The sequence below is a fragment of the Megascapheus bottae genome, chromosome 16 (assembly GCF_031878675.1).
Source record: "Megascapheus bottae isolate mThoBot1 chromosome 16, mThoBot2.hap1, whole genome shotgun sequence".
NCBI lineage: Eukaryota > Metazoa > Chordata > Mammalia > Rodentia > Geomyidae > Megascapheus > Megascapheus bottae.
Window position 1 is genome coordinate 8671946 of NC_143524.1, and position 21639 is coordinate 8693584.

The 21639-nt window shown below is 37.8% G+C and overlaps 2 protein-coding genes and 1 pseudogene across 3 annotated transcripts; 1 reads left to right on the forward strand and 2 right to left on the reverse strand.

The window, feature by feature from the left end:
* Nucleotides 1–7672: 7672 nt before the first annotated feature.
* Nucleotides 7673–8635, forward strand: LOC150052575 (olfactory receptor 5B2-like). Its single transcript, XM_090349156.1, has one exon. It carries the CDS (start codon nt 7673–7675, stop codon nt 8633–8635), a length of 963 nt encoding a protein of 320 aa, XP_090205282.1.
* Nucleotides 8636–13984: 5349 nt separating this feature from the next.
* LOC150052576 (olfactory receptor 5B12-like) lies at nt 13985–16398 on the reverse strand (annotated as a pseudogene). The gene is made up of 2 exons (XR_016538127.1): nt 15903–16398; nt 13985–15451 (listed from the first exon to the last, which is right to left on the reverse strand). The product of XR_016538127.1 is annotated as an olfactory receptor 5B12-like (transcript).
* Nucleotides 16399–17831: 1433 nt separating this feature from the next.
* Nucleotides 17832–18777, reverse strand: LOC150052577 (olfactory receptor 5B12-like). Its single transcript, XM_090348718.1, is given in 2 exon segments — nt 17832–18185; nt 18187–18777. Coding segments are annotated over 2 exon segments (945 nt in total).
* Between the last annotated feature and the right edge of the window lie 2862 nt (nt 18778–21639).

The following is a 21639-nucleotide window of genomic DNA, read 5'->3' on the forward strand; positions in this document are numbered from 1 at the left end:
TTCAAATAATAAATCCTTGTGTTTAGGGTTTATGTTTCTTGAGACAATGGGAAAATAAAACAAATGAAGAGATGAACTCAAGCCTTGATTGGACAGTGTCTGGTTTCTTTAGCATATCTTGAAATATGTAGTTGTGTGTTTTTGAATCCAACTCCCATGCACACCCTTCCAGACTACTTAGAAGATTTGATCAAAGGTCTAGGCTTTGTTCACTACGGAATCTATAGAAATAAATATGACATATATTATGATCCTGTGTGTATATGTGGACATGCACACATAGAAAAAGTTAAACATTCTCATCTCAGTTTTACCTTTTCCTGTTCTCTTCTATCCTAAATGAGAAAATACAAACACATAGAACCCAAATTCAAAAATAGACTAATTCAGGGGCTGGGAGTTTGGCCTAGTGTTAGAGTGCTTGCCTAGCACGCACGAAGACCCGGGTTCGATTCCTTGGTACCACATATATAGAAAAAAGCCAGAAGTGGTGCTGAGGCTCAAGTGGTAGAACTATAGCCTTGAGAAAGTCCAAGGACAGTGCTCAGGCCCTGAGCTCAAGCCCATAACTGGCAAAAAAATAGACTAATTCATGTTAGAAGTTTCTATAATAATGTATTAAACTGAATTAATTTGTTGATATAATACTTGGTTTGACTTGCTCTTTGGTTTTATGTTTCATGAATGTGTCTTTATCTGTCATTTGTAAAATGTGATGTTGGAACAGTCTGTGATGAATTGATTATGGAAGTCAGTGAAAAATTCATGCCTAATTTGGTTTCTGCTGTTTTGGTGAATATAATCAATACATGTACAATACTTTATTATACATATATAATACTCTTTGTATGTATAGTTACAAAGGCATTTCATGAAATAGCTTTCTTGTGTCTAGACCAGTATACATATATATTTGCTTTTTTACTTTCAATGATTTTGCTCATAGAGTCTCAGGAAAAAAACTACTGGTATTAACTATTTGGAACATAACATGTAATATAGAAAAGTATATTAACAAATAACTCATTCATGTGAAAATATCAATGGAATGTTTATGAATTTCATTCTCTTTAATTAGAGATTCTTTATTTAGAGTTTCAGAGAAGGTGTCTTTGAAGGCACAAATTTCTCAGTACAAATTTCTCTCTAAAGAGCTGCTCTTATGGAACGGTAACAATTTCTTTGTTTTGTTTTTTGGTTGGTCGTGGGGCTTGAACTCTGGGCCGGGATGTTGTCCCTGAGCTCTTCAGCTCAAAGATACCGCCCTACACTTTGAGCCACAGCGCCACTTCTGGTTTTCTGGTGGTTAACTGGAAATAAGAGTCTCATGGTCTTTAGTGCTCCGGCAGCCTTTGAACTGCAATCCTCAGATCTCAGCCTCCTGAGTACCTAGGATTACCGGTGTGAGCCACAATGCCCAGCTTGTTTTACAGGTTTTTTTTCATATATTTTTATTGTAATTAATAGAAGGATTACAATATATTCACCAAATAGAAAGTACATTGCTTCGCTTACATTGATATCCTTTCTCATGTCTTGGTCTTCATTTCCCTCCCCCCAACCCCCCAGCCCTGTTACACAGTTTTAAATAGATATTGTTATAATGTTTGGCAAAGAACAATGCTGCTGATATTGTTGGTATCATAGCAAAGATATAGAACCAACCTAGATGTCCCGCAGTTGATGAGTGGATCAACAAGATGTGGTATTTGTACACAATGGAATTCTATGCTGCTGTCAGAAAGAATGACATTGCCCCATTTGTTAGGAAATGGAAAGACTTAGAAAAAACCATATTAAGTGAAGTAAGCCAGACTCAAAGGAACTTAGGCTCAATGGTTTCCCTCATTTGTCATAATCAGTAGAAACCTTGGGCTCTCCTAGCAGAGATTTGCAATAGAGCAAAACCTTGATACAAAAGGACATATAGTATGACGCTAAATGAAAGGATCTCTAGGATATAGAAACATAAGCCATATAATGAATGATTGTTGTTCCTAAGGTACTATGTTATCTCTCATCTCTTTTGCTCATTACTTCACAAACATTGCTACCCCTTCTCATGTTTTTGTCCCCATTTCCCTCCTCCACCCCCCCTCATCTTGTTTTCCCCTCTTCCCTATCCTATTTCAAATAAACAAATAAACATATATACAATATATCAGATAGAAAGTTAAGATACTGTAACAATATGAGATAACCAAGGGACAACAAAAGAGATGAGAAATAATATAGTACATTAAAAACAACAATCATACATTACATGCCTCTTGTTTCTATATCCTGGAGGTCCTTACATTTAGTGTCACACTATATGGCCTTATATATCTACGCTTTGCCCCATTGTAAATCTCTGCTAGGAGAGTCCAAGGTTTATACTAATTACGACAAATTCAGCCTATGTTCCTTTGGGTCTGGCTTATTTCACTTAATATGATTTTTTTCTCAGTCTTTCCATTTCCTTACAAATAGGGCGATGTCGTTCTTTCTGATGGCAGCATAGAATTCCATTGTGTATAAATACCACATCTTATTGATCCACTCATCAACTGAGGGGCATCTAAGTTGGTTCTATATCTTGCTATGGTAAATAGTGCTGCAATGAACATCATTGTGCTAGTGGATTCAGTATGTCTACAAGACACATCTTTTTTGTTAATGTGTGTCTTTTATTAAAATATTGGAGGAAAATAGTGCTGCAGTGAACATCTTTGTGCTAGTGGATTTAGTATGCCCTTGTTTCTGGATGATTGGGTAAATGCCAAGTAGTGGAATTTCTGGGTCATAGGGGAGCTCTATGTTTAGTGTTTTGAGGAACTGCCATACTGCTTTCCATAGTGGTTGAACGAGTTTGCACTCCTACCAACAGTGGAGTAGTGATCCCTCCTGTCCACATCCCCTCCAGAATCTGTTGTTATTAATTTTCTTGTTCCTGGCAATTCTAACAGGAGTGAGGTGGAATCTTAGAGTTGTTTTGATTTGCATATCTTTTATGAGCAGAGATCTTGAGCATTTCTTCATATGTCTATAGGCCATTCTTTTTTCTTCTTCAGAGAAGACTCTCTTTAAGTCTTTGGCCATCTTTTGATGGGATGGTTGTTTCTTTGGTCATTAGTTTTGGAGTGATTCAATTTTTTGAGCTGTTGATATATTTTAGATATGAAGCCTTTGTCTGTTGTATGGTTAGTGAAGATCTTCTCCCATTCTGTAGGCTTCCTAATTAATTTACAAGCTATGTCCTTTGCCATACAGAAGCTCTGCAGTTTAATGCAATCCCAGTTATCCAGCCTTTCTCTGATTTGTTGTGTTTCTTGGTCCTTATTAAGAAAGTTTTGACCTGTGGCAAGGAGGCATAGTGTGTCTCCTGTTCCTTCTTGTAAAGTTTTCAGTGTGTAGCTTTTACCTCGAGGTCTTTCATCCATTTGGAGTTAATTCTAGTGCAAGGTGACAAAGAAGGATCCAACTTTAGTTTTCTGCAGGTGCTTAACCAGTTCTGCCAGCACAACTTGTTGAAGAGGCTGTCTTTCTTCCATTCTATTTTTTTTGCCCTCTTGTCAAAGATTAGGTGGCCATAGGTCTGTGGTTTAATATCTAGGTCCTCAGTTTTATTCCAATGGTCTTCAGGCCTGTTCTTGTGCCAGTATCAGGCTGTTTTGATAATTATAGCTCTGTAACAGAGTCTAAAGTTTGGTATTGAAATTCCTCCTGTGCTGTTCTTTCTGCTAAGAAGTGTTTTTGCTGTACGGGGTCTTTTATTATTCCGTATGAAATTTTGTATTGCCTCTTTTGTTTCTTTAAAGAATGACATTTTGATATTCATGGGTATTGCGTTGAATTTGTAGATAGCCCTTGGCAACATTGCCATTTTCACGATGTTGATTCTTCCAATCCAGGAGCATAGGAGGTTTTTCCATTTTCTCAGTTCTGTTTTAATTTCCTTTTTCAGGGTTTTAAAGTTTTCATCAAAAAGTCCTTTACATTCTTAGTTAAGTTAATTTCTAGGTACTTTATTTTCTTTGAGGCTTTTGGAAAAGGAGTTTCTTTCCTGATTGTTGCCTCGTTCCTCTCACTGTTGGCATAGAGGAAGGCAGTTGATTTTTTCGGGTTAACTTTATACCCTGCTACCTTTCCAACGTTTCGAATCCGCTCAAGGAGCTTGGGAGGGGAGTCTATAGGGTTCTTTAAATACAGAATCTTGTCATCTGCAAAGAGGGAGAGTTTCACTTCCTCTTTCCCTATTTGGATGCCCTTTATGCTTGCTTCTTGCCTTATTGCTCCGGCTAGGAATTCTAATATTATTTACCATAGCAAAGATATTTAACCAACCCAAATGTCCCTCAGTTGATGAGTGGATCAACAAGATGTGGTATTCATACACAATGCAATTCTATGCTGGTGTCAGAAAGAACGACATCTCCCCATTTGTAAGGAAAGGGAAAGACTTAGAAAAAACATATTAAGTGAAGTAAGCCAGACTCAAAGGAACATAGGCTCAATGGTTTCCCTCATTGGCCATAATCAGTAGAAACCTTGGACTCTTCTAGTAGAGATTTGCAATAGAGCAAACCTAGATACCTAAGGCCATATAGTATGATGCTAAATGAAAGGACTTCTCGGACATAGAAACAAAAGGTATACAATGAGTGATTGTTGTCCTTTAATGTACTATGTTGTCTCTCATCTCTTTGGCTTTCCCTTGGTTATCTCATATTGTTACAGTATTTCACTTTCTTATATGATATATTGGATATATGTTTATTTGCTTATTTGAAATTGGATAGGAAAAGGAGAAAACAGGATGAAGGTGAGGGTGGGGAGAGGGAATTGGGGATCAAGCCATGAGAAAGGGTATCAATGTATGTGACGTAATGTCCTTCCATCTGGTGAATGTAATGTAACCCTTCCATTAATTACAATAAAAATCATATTGAAAAAAATATATTGTAGGAAGAAAGACATGTGGTGTCTTTTGGTTATCACAGTACAAATTTAGTATCAAAATGAAAAAATATATTTGGGAAAAATAGCATCAGGTGGCATTTAGTATCATGAGAAGTATTGATATCTATTAGAAAATACAAACACAGATGGGAAGTTTGTTGCAAGGCTGGGATTTGGAGATTTGTATTCATAAGAGGGCAGGCAAATCGGTTGTCATTAAAGTGGGCCTTGTCCTGAAAACCAAGAGTGAGTTATATTTCATGGAGAATTATGTACACCAAAGTTGCCCTTAGATCACATAATGTCAAGACTATGACTTAACCTCAAGTTATGTCCATAATGAAGTTGACAATGTCTTTTTTGGGGGGGGGGGCAGTCCTGGGCTTGAGGTCAGGGTCTGAGCACTGTCCTTGGATTTTCTGAAGGCTAGAGTTCTACCACTTGAGCCTCAGCACCACTTTCAGCTTTTTTTTTCTATGTATGTGGTACCAAGGTATTGAACCTGGGTCTTTGTGCATGCTAGGCAAGCACTCTATCACTAGGTCAAACTCCCTGCCCTTCTTTTTGTTTTATTTTTTGTTATCATCTTTAAGTAGTTGCCTAAAGGAGTTGCCATTTAAGAGAGAAGTTCAAGAATACAATGTATTGCAATCAATGTGACCACTTTCAACTCCTCATCCCTCCATCCCCTCCCACACCTTCCTTCATTCTTCTTAATTTTAATATTATATGCATATTTAAAATTGTAATGCAGTTATAGTCTGTGACTGGGCTGATTAACAGACTTCATTTGTTTTTTTTGTTTTTTTTTGTTTTTTTTTTGCCAGTCCTGGGCTTGAGCTCAGGGCCTGAGCACTGTCCTTGGACTTTCTCAAGGCTAGAGCTCTACCACTTGAGCCTCAGCACCACTTCCGGCTTTTTTCTATGTATGTGGTACCGAGTAATCGAACCCGGGTCTTCATGCATGCGAGGCAAGCACTTTAACCACTAGGCCAAACTCCCGGCCCCAACAGACTTCATTTGTTTCACACAGTCATAATTCTGTAAAGTACACAGACATGGTTGTGATATGAATAGAGAAATTGAATTTAGAATAAGGTAAGTGATAATTATGAAAACATTTCTTTTTTTTATGAGTTCCTGAAAAAGAGACTATGTTCAGAAGAATTGACACATTCTCCCCTGGAAGAATTTCAGGTGACTGAAAAGTCAGGACTTCCAGTACATTTTTTCCAGGAGCAAGGTAAACTTTTAGATACCTTACTTTTAAATGAGAACTATATATATGAATATAATAGGTAGGTTAATAATATTGCTTAGATGAGCTCATGAGCAGTTTGCTTGGAAATAGGATGGACTCCCACTAGCAAAAACTCCCCATGAGTATAAATAAAGTGTTATTTATGAAAAAGTTGGCCACATTTTTAACATAGACAGGGAAGGTCAGTTGATGTTTGATTTAGTAAATGGAAACAACTTGAGTCCATGTCCGGAGACTTTAGAAATGTCTTTTGGAAATTACTTATTGCAGTACTCTTACTGCATAGCCACATCACTTTGTTACATGTATAGAAAAGCTACAAAGTAGTAGTTTCAGAACACATATTGTAAAATCATCCTTCCTTTATGGATACTGGGATTACTTCATATTCAACACAATTTTGGGAAATAATCTAACTTCTTAAATTAACTTTCTTTCTCTCTTGCTTGCTTGCTTGTTTTCTTTCTTGCTTGCTTACTTGCTTGCTTTCTGCCAATCCTGGCACTTGAACTTAAGTCCTAGATACTGCCCTTGGGCTTTCTCAAGGCTAGTACTCTACCACTTGAGTCACAGCACCACTTCTGGCTTTTTCTGTGTATGTGGTACCAAGGAATTGCACCCAGGACTTCGTGTAGTCTAGGAGAGCTCTCTAACACTAGGTCATACTCGTGGACCCTAAAATTAACTTTTTATCCTAAAAAATAGGCCAGCATGACTCAAATTTATGCTAAGGAAGACGAATATATGAAAACCGCAGTTTAAAAGTTGTTTATGTGAAACATAGCACATGCTATAAGTTGTTTTCAGTTAAATCATCATCTTTGTTAGAAATTTGCAAACCCAAATGTCTGTAGGGAGATAAGGTGATACAAATTTGTAAAATAGCAAAAAGGAGTATTTACATATATCTCTCACTGTCCTTGCATACAAAGCACTGATTTTTAATATCATAGTTCCCATAAATATATATGAATTGAGTTAAATTAAATTCTATTAAATTTCTTAAGGTCATGGGTATTGGAAAATCCTTCCTTGTGAGATAAAACCCAGATCATTTCTATACATCAGTCCAATGCACTTAAACTTCTGTAGATTTCTTCAAGAAGACAACACATGAACATCTTACATTTGTATTTATAAAAAGCTCACAATCACCTCAGATGGTATGATTTGGAAAGTATTTATCACAAATGTGTGATATATGACCACAGACAAATATAACAACCTTTTCTCAGCTTCTTTATTCATATAGTAGTGCATCTGCTGATTGATCTCTAAGGTGGTTTTGTTGTTTCCACAATCTGAATCTATCAAAGTGATTTCCCCCCCCCTTACTGCTTTGATAAAAATTTTTTGCTTTAGATCACAGGAATATAAATGTAATAATACTGAGTTTACATACTTGAGTTAAACTTCTTTTCCATGCTAAGAATACTCCTTTCTTATTGTTGCAGGGAGTTTGTAATTCCCATGATGAACCACTCAGAGGTGGGGGGTTTCATCCTGGAGGGTGTGAGTCACAGCCCAGAACTTCAGATTCCACTGCTCATCGTGTTCACCATTATGTACATCCTCACTGCTTTGGGAAACCTGGGCATGATCTTGCTAATTGTCTTCAGCTCTCATCTCCACACTCCTATGTATTTTTTCCTCAGTAACCTTTCTATGGTAGACTTTGGATACTCGTCAACGACCACTCCCAAAGTGATAGCTGGTTTCCTTATAAAAGAAAATGTAATATCCTACCATGCATGTGCTTCTCAAATGTTCTTTTTTCTAGTCTTTGCTTCCATGGAAAATATCATTCTGGCCTTAATGGCTTATGACCGCTATGCCGCGGTGTGTAAGCCTTTACATTATACCACCACCATGACCGCAAGTGTGTGTGTGTATCTGGTCCTAGGCTCCTACATCTATGCTCTTGTAAACTCTTCTGTTCTCATTGTGAACACATTCACTCTGTCCTTCTGTGGGCCCAACGTGGTCCATCACTTTTTCTGTGATATCCCAGCAGTCATGGTTCTCTCTTGCTCTGACAAACATGTGAATGAGATGGTTATGATTTTCATTTCAAGCTTCAATGTCTTCTGTGCTCTTTGTGTGGTACTGATTTCCTACCTCTTCATATTTGTTTCCATCTTCAAAATGCACTCCAGTAAGGGGTACCAAAGGGCTTTGTCCACCTGTACTTCTCACCTTACTGCAGTTTCCATATTTTATGGGACAGTCATTTTCATGTACCTCCAGCCTAGTGCCAGTCACTCTATGGACACAGACAAAATCGCATCTATTTTCTACGCAATGGTCATTCCCATGCTGAACCCTGTGGTCTACAGCCTGAGGAACAAGGAGGTCAAGAGTGCCCTCAGAAAGGTACTTGAGAAAATCAAATCATCTCAGGGTTTTAACACATTTGGATGCACCACAAGCTAATTTTCAATTTCAATTCTAAACTGCATTTTCATGTAATAGCCACAGTCACGTCTGAAATGATAGCCTATCCCTTACAAAATCTATAGTTCAGTACAAAAAACACTGATCTAGAAATATACCACAATGAGAATTATTCTGAAGATATAGGATTTCTTGTTTTCTTTGTAAACTGTTTACCTTTTTAAAAGTATAGTGCATATATTTATTTTTCATTTTGAAGTCATCATGCATTTATAATATGAATATATTTCATTCTGATACTTCCATAGAAGCACACAGAGTGCCTGGAACAAAACTATCTGTCCTTCAGATTCACATTCCTCAACTTTATCTCCTCCTTTTTGTCAAATAGCACCTGCTGTGTTATCTCAGACTGCATTTTTATATGTATTTGGATGTAAACTCTAATGCACTACAGTCATCATATCCTTTGTTGGAGGGAGCCAAAAGCATACACTGGAGAAAATGGCAGACTCTTCAACAATAATACCTTCAGTAAGATTAAAATTTAAATTTTTATTTAAGATTTTTTATTGTAATTAATAGAAGGGTTACATGATATTTGCCAAAGAGAAGGTGCATTAATTCACATACATTGATACCCTTTCACATGTCTTGGTACCCACTTCCCTCACCCCCACTACCACCCTTCCTCTAGTTTTCCCCCCTTCCCTATCCAATTCCAAATAAGCAAATACAAATATATCAGATATATCAGATAACAAAGTGAGATACTGTAGCAGTATGGGATAACCAAGGGACAGCAAAAGAGCTGAGAGATAACATAGTACCGTCAGGACAACAATCATTCATTATAAGACTTTTGTTTCTATATCCTAGAGGTCCTTTCATTTAGCGTCATACTATATGGCCTTATGTATCAAGGTTTTGGTCTATTGCAAATCTCAGCTAGGAGAGCCCAAAGTTTCTACTGATTATGACAAATGAGGGAAACCATTGAGCCTAAGTTCCTTTGAGTCTGGCTTACTTCACTTAATATGATTTTTTCTAAGTCTTACCATTTCCTAACAAATGGGGCGATGTCATTCTTTCTGACAGCAGCATAGAATTCCATTGTGTACAAATACCACATCTTGTTAATACACTCATCAACCGAGGGACATCTAGGTTGGTTCCATATCTTTGCTATGGTAAATAGTGCTGCAATGAACATTGTTGTGCTAGTGGATTTAGTATGTCCTTGTTTCTGGATGAGTGTGTAAATGCCAAGTAGTGGAATTGCTCGGTCATAGGGGAGTTCTATGTTTAGTCTTTTGAGGAACTGCCATACTGCTTTCCTTAGTGGTTGAAATTTTTAACTAATATGAGTTTATGTGTATATGAATTAGTAGAATTCCGTCTGATACTGGTACTTATTACTAATGCTTAATTGTGGGTGATATTAATAAATATATTCATGCCTTCATTAAATCTAGACTTTCTTTTTTAAATCTACTCCATCTTCTTTCAAATGTGAAATTATCACTATTTTAACTGGCAGGACAACTTTTTCTTCAACATCCGCTTGTGACAGAGAGAATGTCACATGTGTCATTCTGTGTCTACCCTATTTGACTTGAGGTTAGGTGTAGTTGATGAATGACGAGGTGCAGTTGGGGTAATTTGGAGGAGAACAACACTGTTTAGGAGCAAAAGTGGGGCAGTGCAGAACTGTTCCAAGAGACCAAGGCGGATAGCAAAATGAACCTCTTCTGATGGCTATGCATGTCTCTTCTGCTCCAGTTTTCCTAAGCCTTCTACTGTGCATCTGTGTCTCAGTTACTTCATTAGAAACCAAAGCATTGTGAAGTTATTCAGCCCTACGAGGGTAAGGACCTATTGTAAATGGACTTAAGAGAACAAGTAATTTACTGTCTGTGTCAAATGCTTGATACTAGAGTGTTACTAATTCATAAAGGAGGCCAAAAAGGCCTTAGCCATGCAGGGTAGTGCTAAAATGAAGACTTAAATGGAGTGGACATGTTCTTCACACGCAACAGAAAATAAAAAAGCTCATCATAAAAGTCTGGTTGATGCAAGGAAGGGACAGAGAAAGTAATGAGGGAAAAAAGGGTAAAAGACTATAGAAGAGATGAAAAATAAAATATAACTAAAGCAAAATGAGTGTCCAGTCTCCACATTTTCAAAGGATTTAGTGGAGAGAAAAGTGTACATTATTGGCTTCTCAGTTTAGTTTGTAGGTGGTCTGAAACTTTGTGGTAATCTGTGAATAAATTGAAAATTACCTCTATTCTCCTTCATTTTATTGTACTCTGATTATTTTGCCCCTTTGAAAACACGGTGACTAGGAAAGTCAAGTGGGAAGATAACGTTGTCCAAAAAGAAATGGACTCTTTACTTGTAACCTTCTGTACATCACATTTATAATAACAATAAAAAATTACAAAAAAGAAAATCACAGTGAGAACAAGTGGGTTGCATAAAACAAGTCTTGTTTTTCTTGATTAATGTACTTAAAGGGCTGTTAATCCTGATTAGCTACTTAGAGAACTTGAGTCAATGTCCATTTATCTATCTTTAGCTTCTATTTCATGAGTGTATTATCTTTTATTTATTATTTCCTTCTGCCTATAAAATTTCCACTTCACTTGCTTTTAGCATAATAATTTGAGGTGCAGCATTAGGTTATTTAACTGAGCCTGCTCTGATATTTTAATGTAGGAACAAAATAGATTATTATTGTTACTATGAATAAAAACAAATTTTTTCCATGTATTTTTATTGTAATTAATAGAAGGGTTACATTGTATTCACCAGACAGAAGGTGCATTATTTCACAAACATTGATACCCTTTCTCATGTCATAGTGCCCATTTCCATCCCCCTCCCACCCCTTATCTTGATTTCCCTCCTTCCCTATCCAATTTCAAATAACGAAGTAAGTACATATAGAATATATCAGATAAAAAGGTGAATATTGTAACAATATGAGATAACCAAAAGGGACAGCAAAAGAGATGAGAGATAACATAGTACATTAGGACAACAATCACCCATTATATGGCTTTTGTTTCTATATCCTGGACGTCCTTTCATTTAGTATCACACTATATGGCCTTATGTATCTAGATTTTGTTTTATTGTTAAAATCTTTGCTAGGAGAGCCTAAGGTTTCCACTGATTATGACAAATGAGGGAGACCATTGAGCCTAAGTTCCTTTGAGTCTGGCTTACTTCACTTAATATGATTTTTTCTAAGTCTTTCCATTTCCTAACAAATGGGGCAATGCCATCTTTCTGACAGCAGCATAGAATTCCATTGCGTACAAATACCACATCTTGTTGATCCACTCATCAACTGAGGACATCTGGGTTGGTTCCATATCTTTTCTATGGCAAATAGTGCTGCAATGAACATCGTTGTGCTAGTGGATTTAGTATGTCCTTGTTTCTGGACGACTGGGTAAATGCCAAGTAGTGGAATTGCTGGGTCATAGGGGAGCTCTATGTTTAGTCTTTTTTTTCTTTTTTTAAATTGTAATTAGTAAAAGGGTTACATGATATTTGCCAGATAGAAAGTGCATTAATTCACATACATTGATACCCTTTCACATGTCTTGGTACCCACTACCCTCCCCTCCACACCCTCCACCCATCTTGGTTTTCCCCCCTTCCCTATCAAATTCAACCACTATGGAAAGTAGTGTGGCAGTGCCTCAAAAGGCTAAACATAGAACTCCCCTATGACCCAGCAATTCCACTACTTGGCATTTACCCAACCATCCAGAAACAAGGACATACTAAACCCACTAGCACAGCACTATTCACCATAGCAAAGATATAGAACCAACCTAGATGTCCCTCAGTTGATGGGTGGATCAACAATTTGTGGTATTTGTACACAATGGAAGTCTATGCTGCTGTCAGAAAGAATGACATTGCCCATTTGTTAGGAAATGGAAAGACTTAGAAGAAATCGTATTAAGTGAAGTAAGCCAGACTCAAAGGAACTTAGGCTCAATGGTTTCCCTCATTCGTCATAATCAGTAGAAACCTTGGGCTCTACTAGACGAGATCTGCAATAGAGCAAAATCTTGATACATAAGGCCATATAGTATGAAGCTAATTGAAAGGACCTCCAGGATATTGAAACAAAAGCCATATAATGAATGATTGTTGTCCTTAATGTAGTATGTTGTCTCTCATCTCCTTTGCTGTCCCTTGGTTATCTCATATTGTTATAGTATCTCATTTTGTTATCTGATGTATTGAATTTTTTTGTATTAGTTATTTGAAATATGTTTAGTCTTTTGAGGAACTGTCATACTGCTTTCCATAGTGGTTGAATGAGTATGCACAACCACCAACACTGTAGTAGTGATCCGTCCTGGCCACATCCACTCCAGCATCTGTTGGGAGAATAATCACAAGTTTTTTGTTGCTTGTGGGGCTTAAACTATGGGCCTGGGCACTGTCCCTGAGCTCTTCAGCTCAAGGCTAATGCCCCAACCCCTGTGCCACAGAGCCACTTCTGCTTTTCTGGTGATTAATTGGAAATAAGAGTTTCATGGACCTTAGTGCCTGGGCTGGCTTTGAACCACGATCCTCAGACCTTAGCTTCCTGAATAGCTAGATTACAGGTGTGAGCCACTTCCCCCAACAATTACACATTTTTCTATGTGAAAATATGAACAACAGCACACATGTTAGAGATGTAAGAAATTTCATTCATGCATTGAAATACCATAAACAATCAATGGATCCTATTTATATGCATTGATCAACCTAGTTAATTAGTTTAACATATAGACAGTGTCACCCAGCTCAGATAACTTTTATAGTTATAATTAACCATATTTATTCATGACAGATTGCCCATGAATCATTCCTGTAATCCCAGCAATACAGGAGAATGAGATCTGAGGATTGCTGTTTGAAGCCATCCCATTCAGGAAAGTTCATGACACTACAATTAAACACCAGAAAACTGAAAGACCAGCTGTGGCTCAACGTGATAGAGCACTAGAAAAAATCAGGAATGGCACTTAGGCCTTGATTTCAGTCCCCATGACACAAAAAAAAGTAACATGAGATTTTCATGAGTGGTGCATTGTGGCAAGTGTTCATGTTTACATATTATTATATATGCACATGTTTGAGTTTGAATGAGCATGTCATTAAAATGGGACTTTGAAAATCATTATTCTATGTTTCTGAAAGATTGCCAATTATTGTTTCTAGTTCTCTGGTCTTAAGGCTTTTACTTCCTGGACTTGAATTGGCTAGGAAAATTATTTTGTTAAAAAAAATAGGTGGGTAGGATAGGCAAATAACCTCAAGTGAGGATATTGGTGAGGTGGGTGAAACAACCTTATAGATTCTAAACAACTAAAGCAGGAGTGCTATAGAAGATTTTGCTTTTCCCAAAGCCTTGGTGAAGGCATTCTTCACCTCTTTGTTCCTCAGGCTGTATACCACTGGGTTGAGCACGGGAATCACCATGCTGTAGAACACAGATGCCATTTTGTCAGTGCCCATAGCATGACTGGAGCTGGGCTGTAAGTACATGAAGATGCTTGATCCATAGAAGATGGAGACTGCAGTGAGGTTTGAGGCACAGGTAGAGAAGGCCTTCTGGCGTCCTTCAGATGAGCTCAGCCTTAAGATAGTGACAAATATAAACAGGTAGGAGACCAAGATGATGAGGATAGAAATGAAAATATTGAAACCCACTACAAAAAAATAATCATCTCACTAATGGAGGTATCTGAGCATGAGAGGGCTAAGAGGGGAGGGGCATCACAGAAAAAGTGATCAACCACATTGTCTTTGCAGAAGGAGAGCCTGAAAATGTTCCCAGTATGGATGGAGGCATTCAGGAAGCCACAGACATAGCAGCCTGTGGTCAGTCTGGCACACTTGTGTGTGGTCATGGTGGTGGGGTAATGCAGGGGCTTACACACTGCTGCATAGCGGTCATAAGCCATGGAGGCCAAGAGAAAGCTCTCAGTGGTGATGAAGCCGACAAAGAAGAAGAACTGGGAGGCACAGGAGTTGTAGGGCATGACCTTGTCTCCTATGAGGAGTCCTGACATCACCTTGGGGGTGACAGCTGAGGAATAGGCAAAGTCCACGAGGGATAAGTTACTGAGGAACAAGTACATGGGGGTGTGGAGACGAGAGTCCAGAGCGATCAGTCCCATCATTCCCAGGTTCCCAGTCAGAGTGCAGAGGAAGATCAGGAAGAAGATGAGGAAGAAGGGGATTTGGAGTTCTGGCTTATTTGTTAGCCCCACAAGAATGAACTGGGTCACTTCTGTGCTGTTCTCCATTGTAGGGTAGGTGGCTAGCTTGTGGCCATGAGAAAGGCGAGTCACAATAACAAATGACAAGCAGGTGGTGAGCTCAATTGGTATGGCTGCTCTGTTTTATTTCAGTTTTACAATGTCTGTTTTTCAAAATCCTCTATAAAAAGCGGGCCTTCTATGCAGGGCTCAATGGTATATTAGAAGCAGTCTTCCTTTTAACTAAGTGTTTATTTGGGTAACACATGTTGACCATATTCTAAAGATGGGAGGAAGAGGAGCAGACAGAGGCATCAGTGAAGGTATAGAGTAGCTGCTGAAAAGTTGAGAGAAATGGCAGAGGAAAAAGGACCATGAGAAAATAGCTGTCCATCCCAAACTCTAATTCATCTGCTTCAGGGGAGGAATCAGGAATCTGAAGCCATAATGGAAAAGTAATAAACGTCCTTGGGTGAATTTACTTTCTAGTTATAAGTGCACAGTTCATACTTGCCTTGATCTAAGTCTGGAGTTCAATGAGACAGTCGTTCTGATGTCGAGGCCAGCTTTACTAAAAAAAGAACAAAAGGTATTTTGTTCCTTCCATTATCTCAGATACAACCATGTACCATTAGGATCCTATGTAATAGGAATTTTTTCTGGAGGTTTAAAGCAGGAATAAGCCAGGCTGGAGATTCCTAGGGCACCATTATGTAGATTGGTAGAAAGATAGAGGATATAAATGGAGCTTATGGAAGAAAAAAAAAGAGTGTTTCTGAATAGTTTTGCTGAGGCTCCAGGCTTCATGGTGGCATGGAACCAATGTTTGAAGACTGTAAGAGAAACAGAGCCCTAAGCCTGTTGGTGGTGTATACTTCCTGATTGAGTGATACATATGGAATAGTAAAACATATAAGCCTAAATTCTCAATAAGTGAAGAAGAAATGGCCTCCCAGGTGCTATCTTTTGGCTTCCCTCTGCCCCTGCAACGTCCTGCCCCAGTGGACTTCTTGAACGTCTACCTTCTTTTTGGAGTCATACACACGAGAGTTCAGTCCCTTCATTCACGGCTCAGGCTTCAGGTGAGAAATTCAGTTCTTGACAGAAGGCCAACCTCTTTACCCAAGGACTTTCCAGGGTCTTGTCAGTAGTTGTCAATTTCCTACAAGCAGGCAAAGGTGGACAATAATACTATTGGCAATGCCATCAGCGGAATGCAAATCCTAGCCCTACTTCTGCCATTCTGTCTTTTTAGATAAGCCATTTCATCTCTATGAAACTCAACATCCTCATATGTTAAAAGAGAATATTAAACAGGTAGCACCCACAGGATCCTTCCTGAATGACTGATTCTTCCAGAAGGAAGTAAATCCTCATGAAGCCTGGTTATTTGTCAAAGGGTGATTATGGTAATTATAACCCATTTTCTGATTTTCCCTCTAGACGTTGTTGGAGGCTCTTAGGGATATGTTACTTTAGGCAGAAGGAAACTGTGGTTGCTAATCAACTCTTAACCGACTAAGGATCTAACTCTACAGAGGTCAAAGAGACTCTTGTTCTTGGGCTCCTTCTGCTACTGGGACAAATGGGAATCTAAACAGGTGTCTATATGATGGTGTTTCTAAAGCAACAGAACTTTTGGGACACAGTTCCCTCAAAAGGACTCCCACCAATGCTTTCTCATATCTGTAGAGCTTTAATGATGAAGAAGTTCTGTGAGGGAGATGTGGGAATTATTTTTTTTTTAAGAAATACTCCAAATAAGCCATTGTGTGGCCTTTATGGCTCCAATTTCACTTAAACCTTAGAAGATGGGAACATAAATTCTGTCCATTTAACAAGTATATTACTTAATGCTTTTCTCCATTGACTCCCCCCAATATTTGAACTGTGGGGATAAGAGAACTTTTTTTTCCCATTGGCTGCTTTTCTATCTTTAGTTTCTAATTCATTAATGGATTCTCTTTTCTTCATTACTTATTTCTGCCACAGAATTTTTGTGTGATTTGCTTCTAGTATAATATTTGAGGTCTATTATTAGGTTATTTAATTGAGCCCTCTCTGATGTTTTAATATAGAAACAAAATAGGTTATTATTAGTTCTATGAATAGACATTGTTTTGAAAATCTGCAAGACAGAACATATATGTTAAAGATGTAAGGAGTGATAAAGAAAGGTGAATATTATAGACTTAATTTGATCAGGACAGGCTTTATTTATGTATTGAAATACACACCATAATCCATCTTTGGATCCTATTTATATACATCAATGAAGCCAGTTAATTAGTTTAAAATGATAGAAACATTAAAATGGGTATTTTTGAAAGTATTCAGTAATTTATATTTATATATTGTTTTAGTAATTTTTATGTTCAAATTCCATAAATTCAGTCAAATTATTTTTTTTACTAAGTGTGCATTCTCACACACTGGAATAATTGCTGTATTTTCTACTCTAAACCTGAAATCGAGCCTATGAATACCTTGAATTAATTCTTACTTTTTTTGTCTGTTATTGTGCCTGAACTTAGGGCCTCAGTGGTGTCCCAGAGTTTCTCTCACTAAGACTAGTGCTCTGTCACTTTGAGTCACAGCTCCAGTTTCAGTTTTCTGGTTTTTAATTGGAGACAAGGGTCTCGTGGACTTTCCTGAATGGGCTGGCTTCAAACAGCCATCCTCAGATCTCAGTCTCCTGTGTAGCTAGGATTATGGGTGTCAGCCCCCATGCCCGGCTTTTAAAAAGGGATTTTAAAAATCATTCTATGTTTTTTTAGTAGTTCTAGATTATTATTTCTAGCCCTCTAGTCTTAAGGCTTTTACTTCCTGGACTCTAGGAATTAGCTGGGAAAATTATTGTATTAAATAAAAATATGTGGGTAGAATAGGGACATAACCTCAAGTGAGGTTATTGGTGAGGTGGGTGAAACAACCTTATAGATTCTAAACAACTAAAGCAGGAGTGCTATAGAAGATTTTGCTTTCCCCACAGCCTTGGTGAAGGCGTTCTTCACCTCTTTGTTCCTCAGGCTGTAAACTACTGGGTTGAGCATGGGAATCACCATGCTGTAGAACACAGATGCCATTTTGTCAGTGCCCATAGCATGACTGGAGCTGGGCTGTAAGTACATGTAGATGACTGTGCCATAGAAGATGGAGACTGCAGTGAGGTGGGAGGCACAGGTAGAGAAGGCCTTCTGGCGTCCTTCAGATGAGCGCATCCTTAAGATAGTGACAAAAATAAACAGGTAGGAGACCAAGATGACTAGAATAGAAATGAAAATATTGAAACCCACTACAAAAAAAAATAACCATCTCACTAATGGAGGTATCTGAGCATGAGAGGGCTAAGAGGGGAGGGGCATCACAGAAAAAGTGATCAACCACATTGTCTTTGCAGAAGGAGAGCCTGAAAATGTTCCCAGTATGGATGGAGGCATTCAGGAAGCCACAGATATAGCAGCCTGTGGTCAGACTGGCACACTTGTGTGTGGTCATGGTGGTGGTGTAATGCAGGGGCTTACACACTGCTGCATAGCGGTCATAAGCCATGGAGGCCAAGAGAAAGCTCTCAGTGGTGATGAAGCCAACAAAGAAGAAGAACTGGGAGGCACAGGAGTTGTAGGGCATGACCTTGTCTCCTGTGAGGAGTCCTGACATCACCTTGGGGGTGACAGCTGAGGAATACGCAAAGTCCACCAGGGATAAGTTACTGAGGAACAAGTACATGGGGGTGTGGAGACGAGAGTCCAGAGCGATCAGTCCCATCATTCCCAGGTTCCCAGTCAGAGTGCAGAGGAAGATCAGGAAGAAGATGAGGAAGAAGGGGATTTGGAGTTCTGGCTTATTTGTTAGCCCCACAAGAATGAACTGGGTCACTTCTGTGCTGTTCTCCATTGTAGGGTAGGTGGCTAGCTTGTGGCCATGAGAAAGGAGAGTCAAATGATGACTTGAAGAAACACTGCTGGGCTCTGTCAGCTTGATGTCCTATGCCAAGTGCAGAATTGCATTTACTTACTTCTCGGACTCCTGTTCTGAAGTATGGGTTGCTAACCACATGAGTTTTGGTTACACACTTTTTCAGAGAATATTGTTTTGGTGATGGTGTGTCTCATTCCTCTAATAAGGTGGAGAACCACACTGAGGTTGAAAAAAATGTAGAATTTCAGAATAATTACTGGAAAACATCTGGAAGAAATCAAGCTTCTTATTCTGATTCCTTAAACAGATAGACATGCCTTTTTATACCAAACTAGAATTACCTATTGCTCCATTAGATTCTTTTGTTTTTCTTTCTCTTTTTGGTTTAGCTTAGTTGTTGTTTTTGTGGTACTAATGATAATGAAACTCATAACCTGGAATATAGTCTAATAATATCATACAGCTATGCTTTTATTTTGAGCCTTGAAAGTGCCTTCTAAATAGGATACCATTATTTATTACTTCTCAAGCCTGAGATATACAAGATAGTATTCTGGCAGATAGTTTGCCTGAAGTTTCCCCACTTCCCCATCCATATGGCACATTTACCCTATCGCATAAAGCAAGAAGGTCTAACTAGGTCTTTGACTTCTCTTTTTATTACGGCACTTATCCTAACCAGAATAGTTCTCTCTGTCTTAGTCCTCGAGGTTAGAATCTCTGTATATGGATTTTGGTAGGACACAGCATTCATTCTATGGCATAGTAAAATGAAGGTGAAATTACACTAATGTTACTCTGAAAGGTTTTGCCTCTTATATGTGTCATGAGCACTTAATTATCACAGTGAACTATAATTTAGTGCAACGTCTTTGCCATTCCCTTTGTTTAGAATCTATATCAGCCACTTCTTATTCAATACATGTCATGCCCCTAAATTCATCTCAATGTTGAAGAAGTTGTGTTGCTCTTGTTTGCATCATATATTTGCAGTGTCATATTTTTGTAGATCATTGCAGAGTGAATGATTTTGAAGATTATCCATCATAATCCCTTAAGTAAACAGATTGTCTAGAAATAACTTACCTTATGTTTATAGTAAACATATTACACAGGATGTATAATTTACTAGGCTGAGAGAACCATAGAAGCCTACATAGTCCAAATAATGATATATCTAAAACAATTACTATTTTTAAACTTTATTACTTCAGCAAGTTGTTAACTTAGAGATGCAGTGTCCTTGGTGTCTGACATGTAGTATGACATTTCAATGTTGATTTGACTGAATTTCCTGCTATAAGATGGCCAGGAGAGAGAAAGAGACATCAATAATGATTGCATGCTGTTGATTTTTATAAATGCCATAGAATGGGAAATCTGGGAATAAGATCATCTCACTGAATTTGAATATTTTTACCCATTCGTGTACATAAACAGTTGTGTACACAAGTTCCCTGCACCCAGGACAGGGTCAATAACTTATTTAACTCTGAACTATGTTGTCAGTTTCATCTGGCCTAAACAAGATTAAATAAGATTACTAAAGGAAAGATTGCACACTAACAAAAATTGAAGCAGCCACCTTGTGGAGTGAAGTGTTTAGCAGAGGTGAGAGAAAAATATTCGTTTGAAGGAGCTTCTTAGCTCTCTATGATAATGAAATATGAACTTTAAACCTATTTTTTCTGTTGACTTGTTACCTCATAGTAATTCTTTGGTATTAATTGATAACTCACTGAGTGATTTTTATCATAAAGGCTAACTTGTAAATCATGAATTTGGTAATAAAATATAGGAAATTGTTTAGGTGGCTTTGTCTTAATAACCTATCTTTGTGGATCTATGTTGAATAAAAGATCCTACATCTTGGCAAATGAAGATCTTTCCCCACTCTGTGGGCTTTCTATTTATCGTTCCATTTATCTATGTCCCACTTCCTTAGATTTAGTGATACTATTTCTTTTCTTTTCCCCTTACGGTTTGTCTTATGTTTTTTATTATATCTGAATGTGGTACCTGGTGCATTGTACATAATCTTATTTGTTTATTTGAAATAGAAAAGATAAGGGAAAAACAAGATTAGTGGGAGGTGGTGGGGGACGAAAAATGGGAGAAAAACATGGAAAGGGGTAACAATGTTCAAGAATTAATGTACACACTCCTGATGTAACCCCTCTATACATCACCCCGACAATAAAATTAAAAAAAAGATCTTACATCTTTACACTACACACACACACGCGCGCACACACACACACACACACATACACACACATACATACAATCTTTGAATAGTTAAAATGGGACATTACTCATTTATAACACCAATAGAGCCACATAAAGTGCTGGATGGCGGCCCTCTTTCCTTTTCTCTGTAAAAACAATATCTGTATGATACACAGCATAGTTCCTTGATATTCAGTAATGCACAGGACACATTTCCTAGCCTTGGGATGCTTTTCAGAATGAAAAAAACATTCAAATCAGTAAATATTAACCTGCTGTTCTTATTCCCCTCATGGAATAAACATATCTTTTCCATCTGGTTATAACTTTGAGGTTGCTGACTAAAATATTTGCACTGTAGTACAGAAATAGTTCATACTATGATTACAAAACTGATTTTAAAAGTCATTAGTGCAGAATTAGGAAACACAATTTGAGCATTTCATCATCATTAATTTTATCTCTTGTAATGTTATACCTCTCCATGTCAGTGAATTTGTGACTATCAAGAAGTTTGATTTATTCCTTCTTATTAAATGCAGTCATTCAAAACATATTATTGTTATATTTTGAATTATAATATTATTTTACGTTATATTTTATTTGATC

Bases quoted from the DNA above. Each gene is read 5' to 3' on its own strand.
- LOC150052575 (XM_090349156.1), top strand. From the start codon at position 7,673: ATGATGAACCACTCAGAGGTGGGGGGTTTCATCCTGGAGGGTGTGAGT.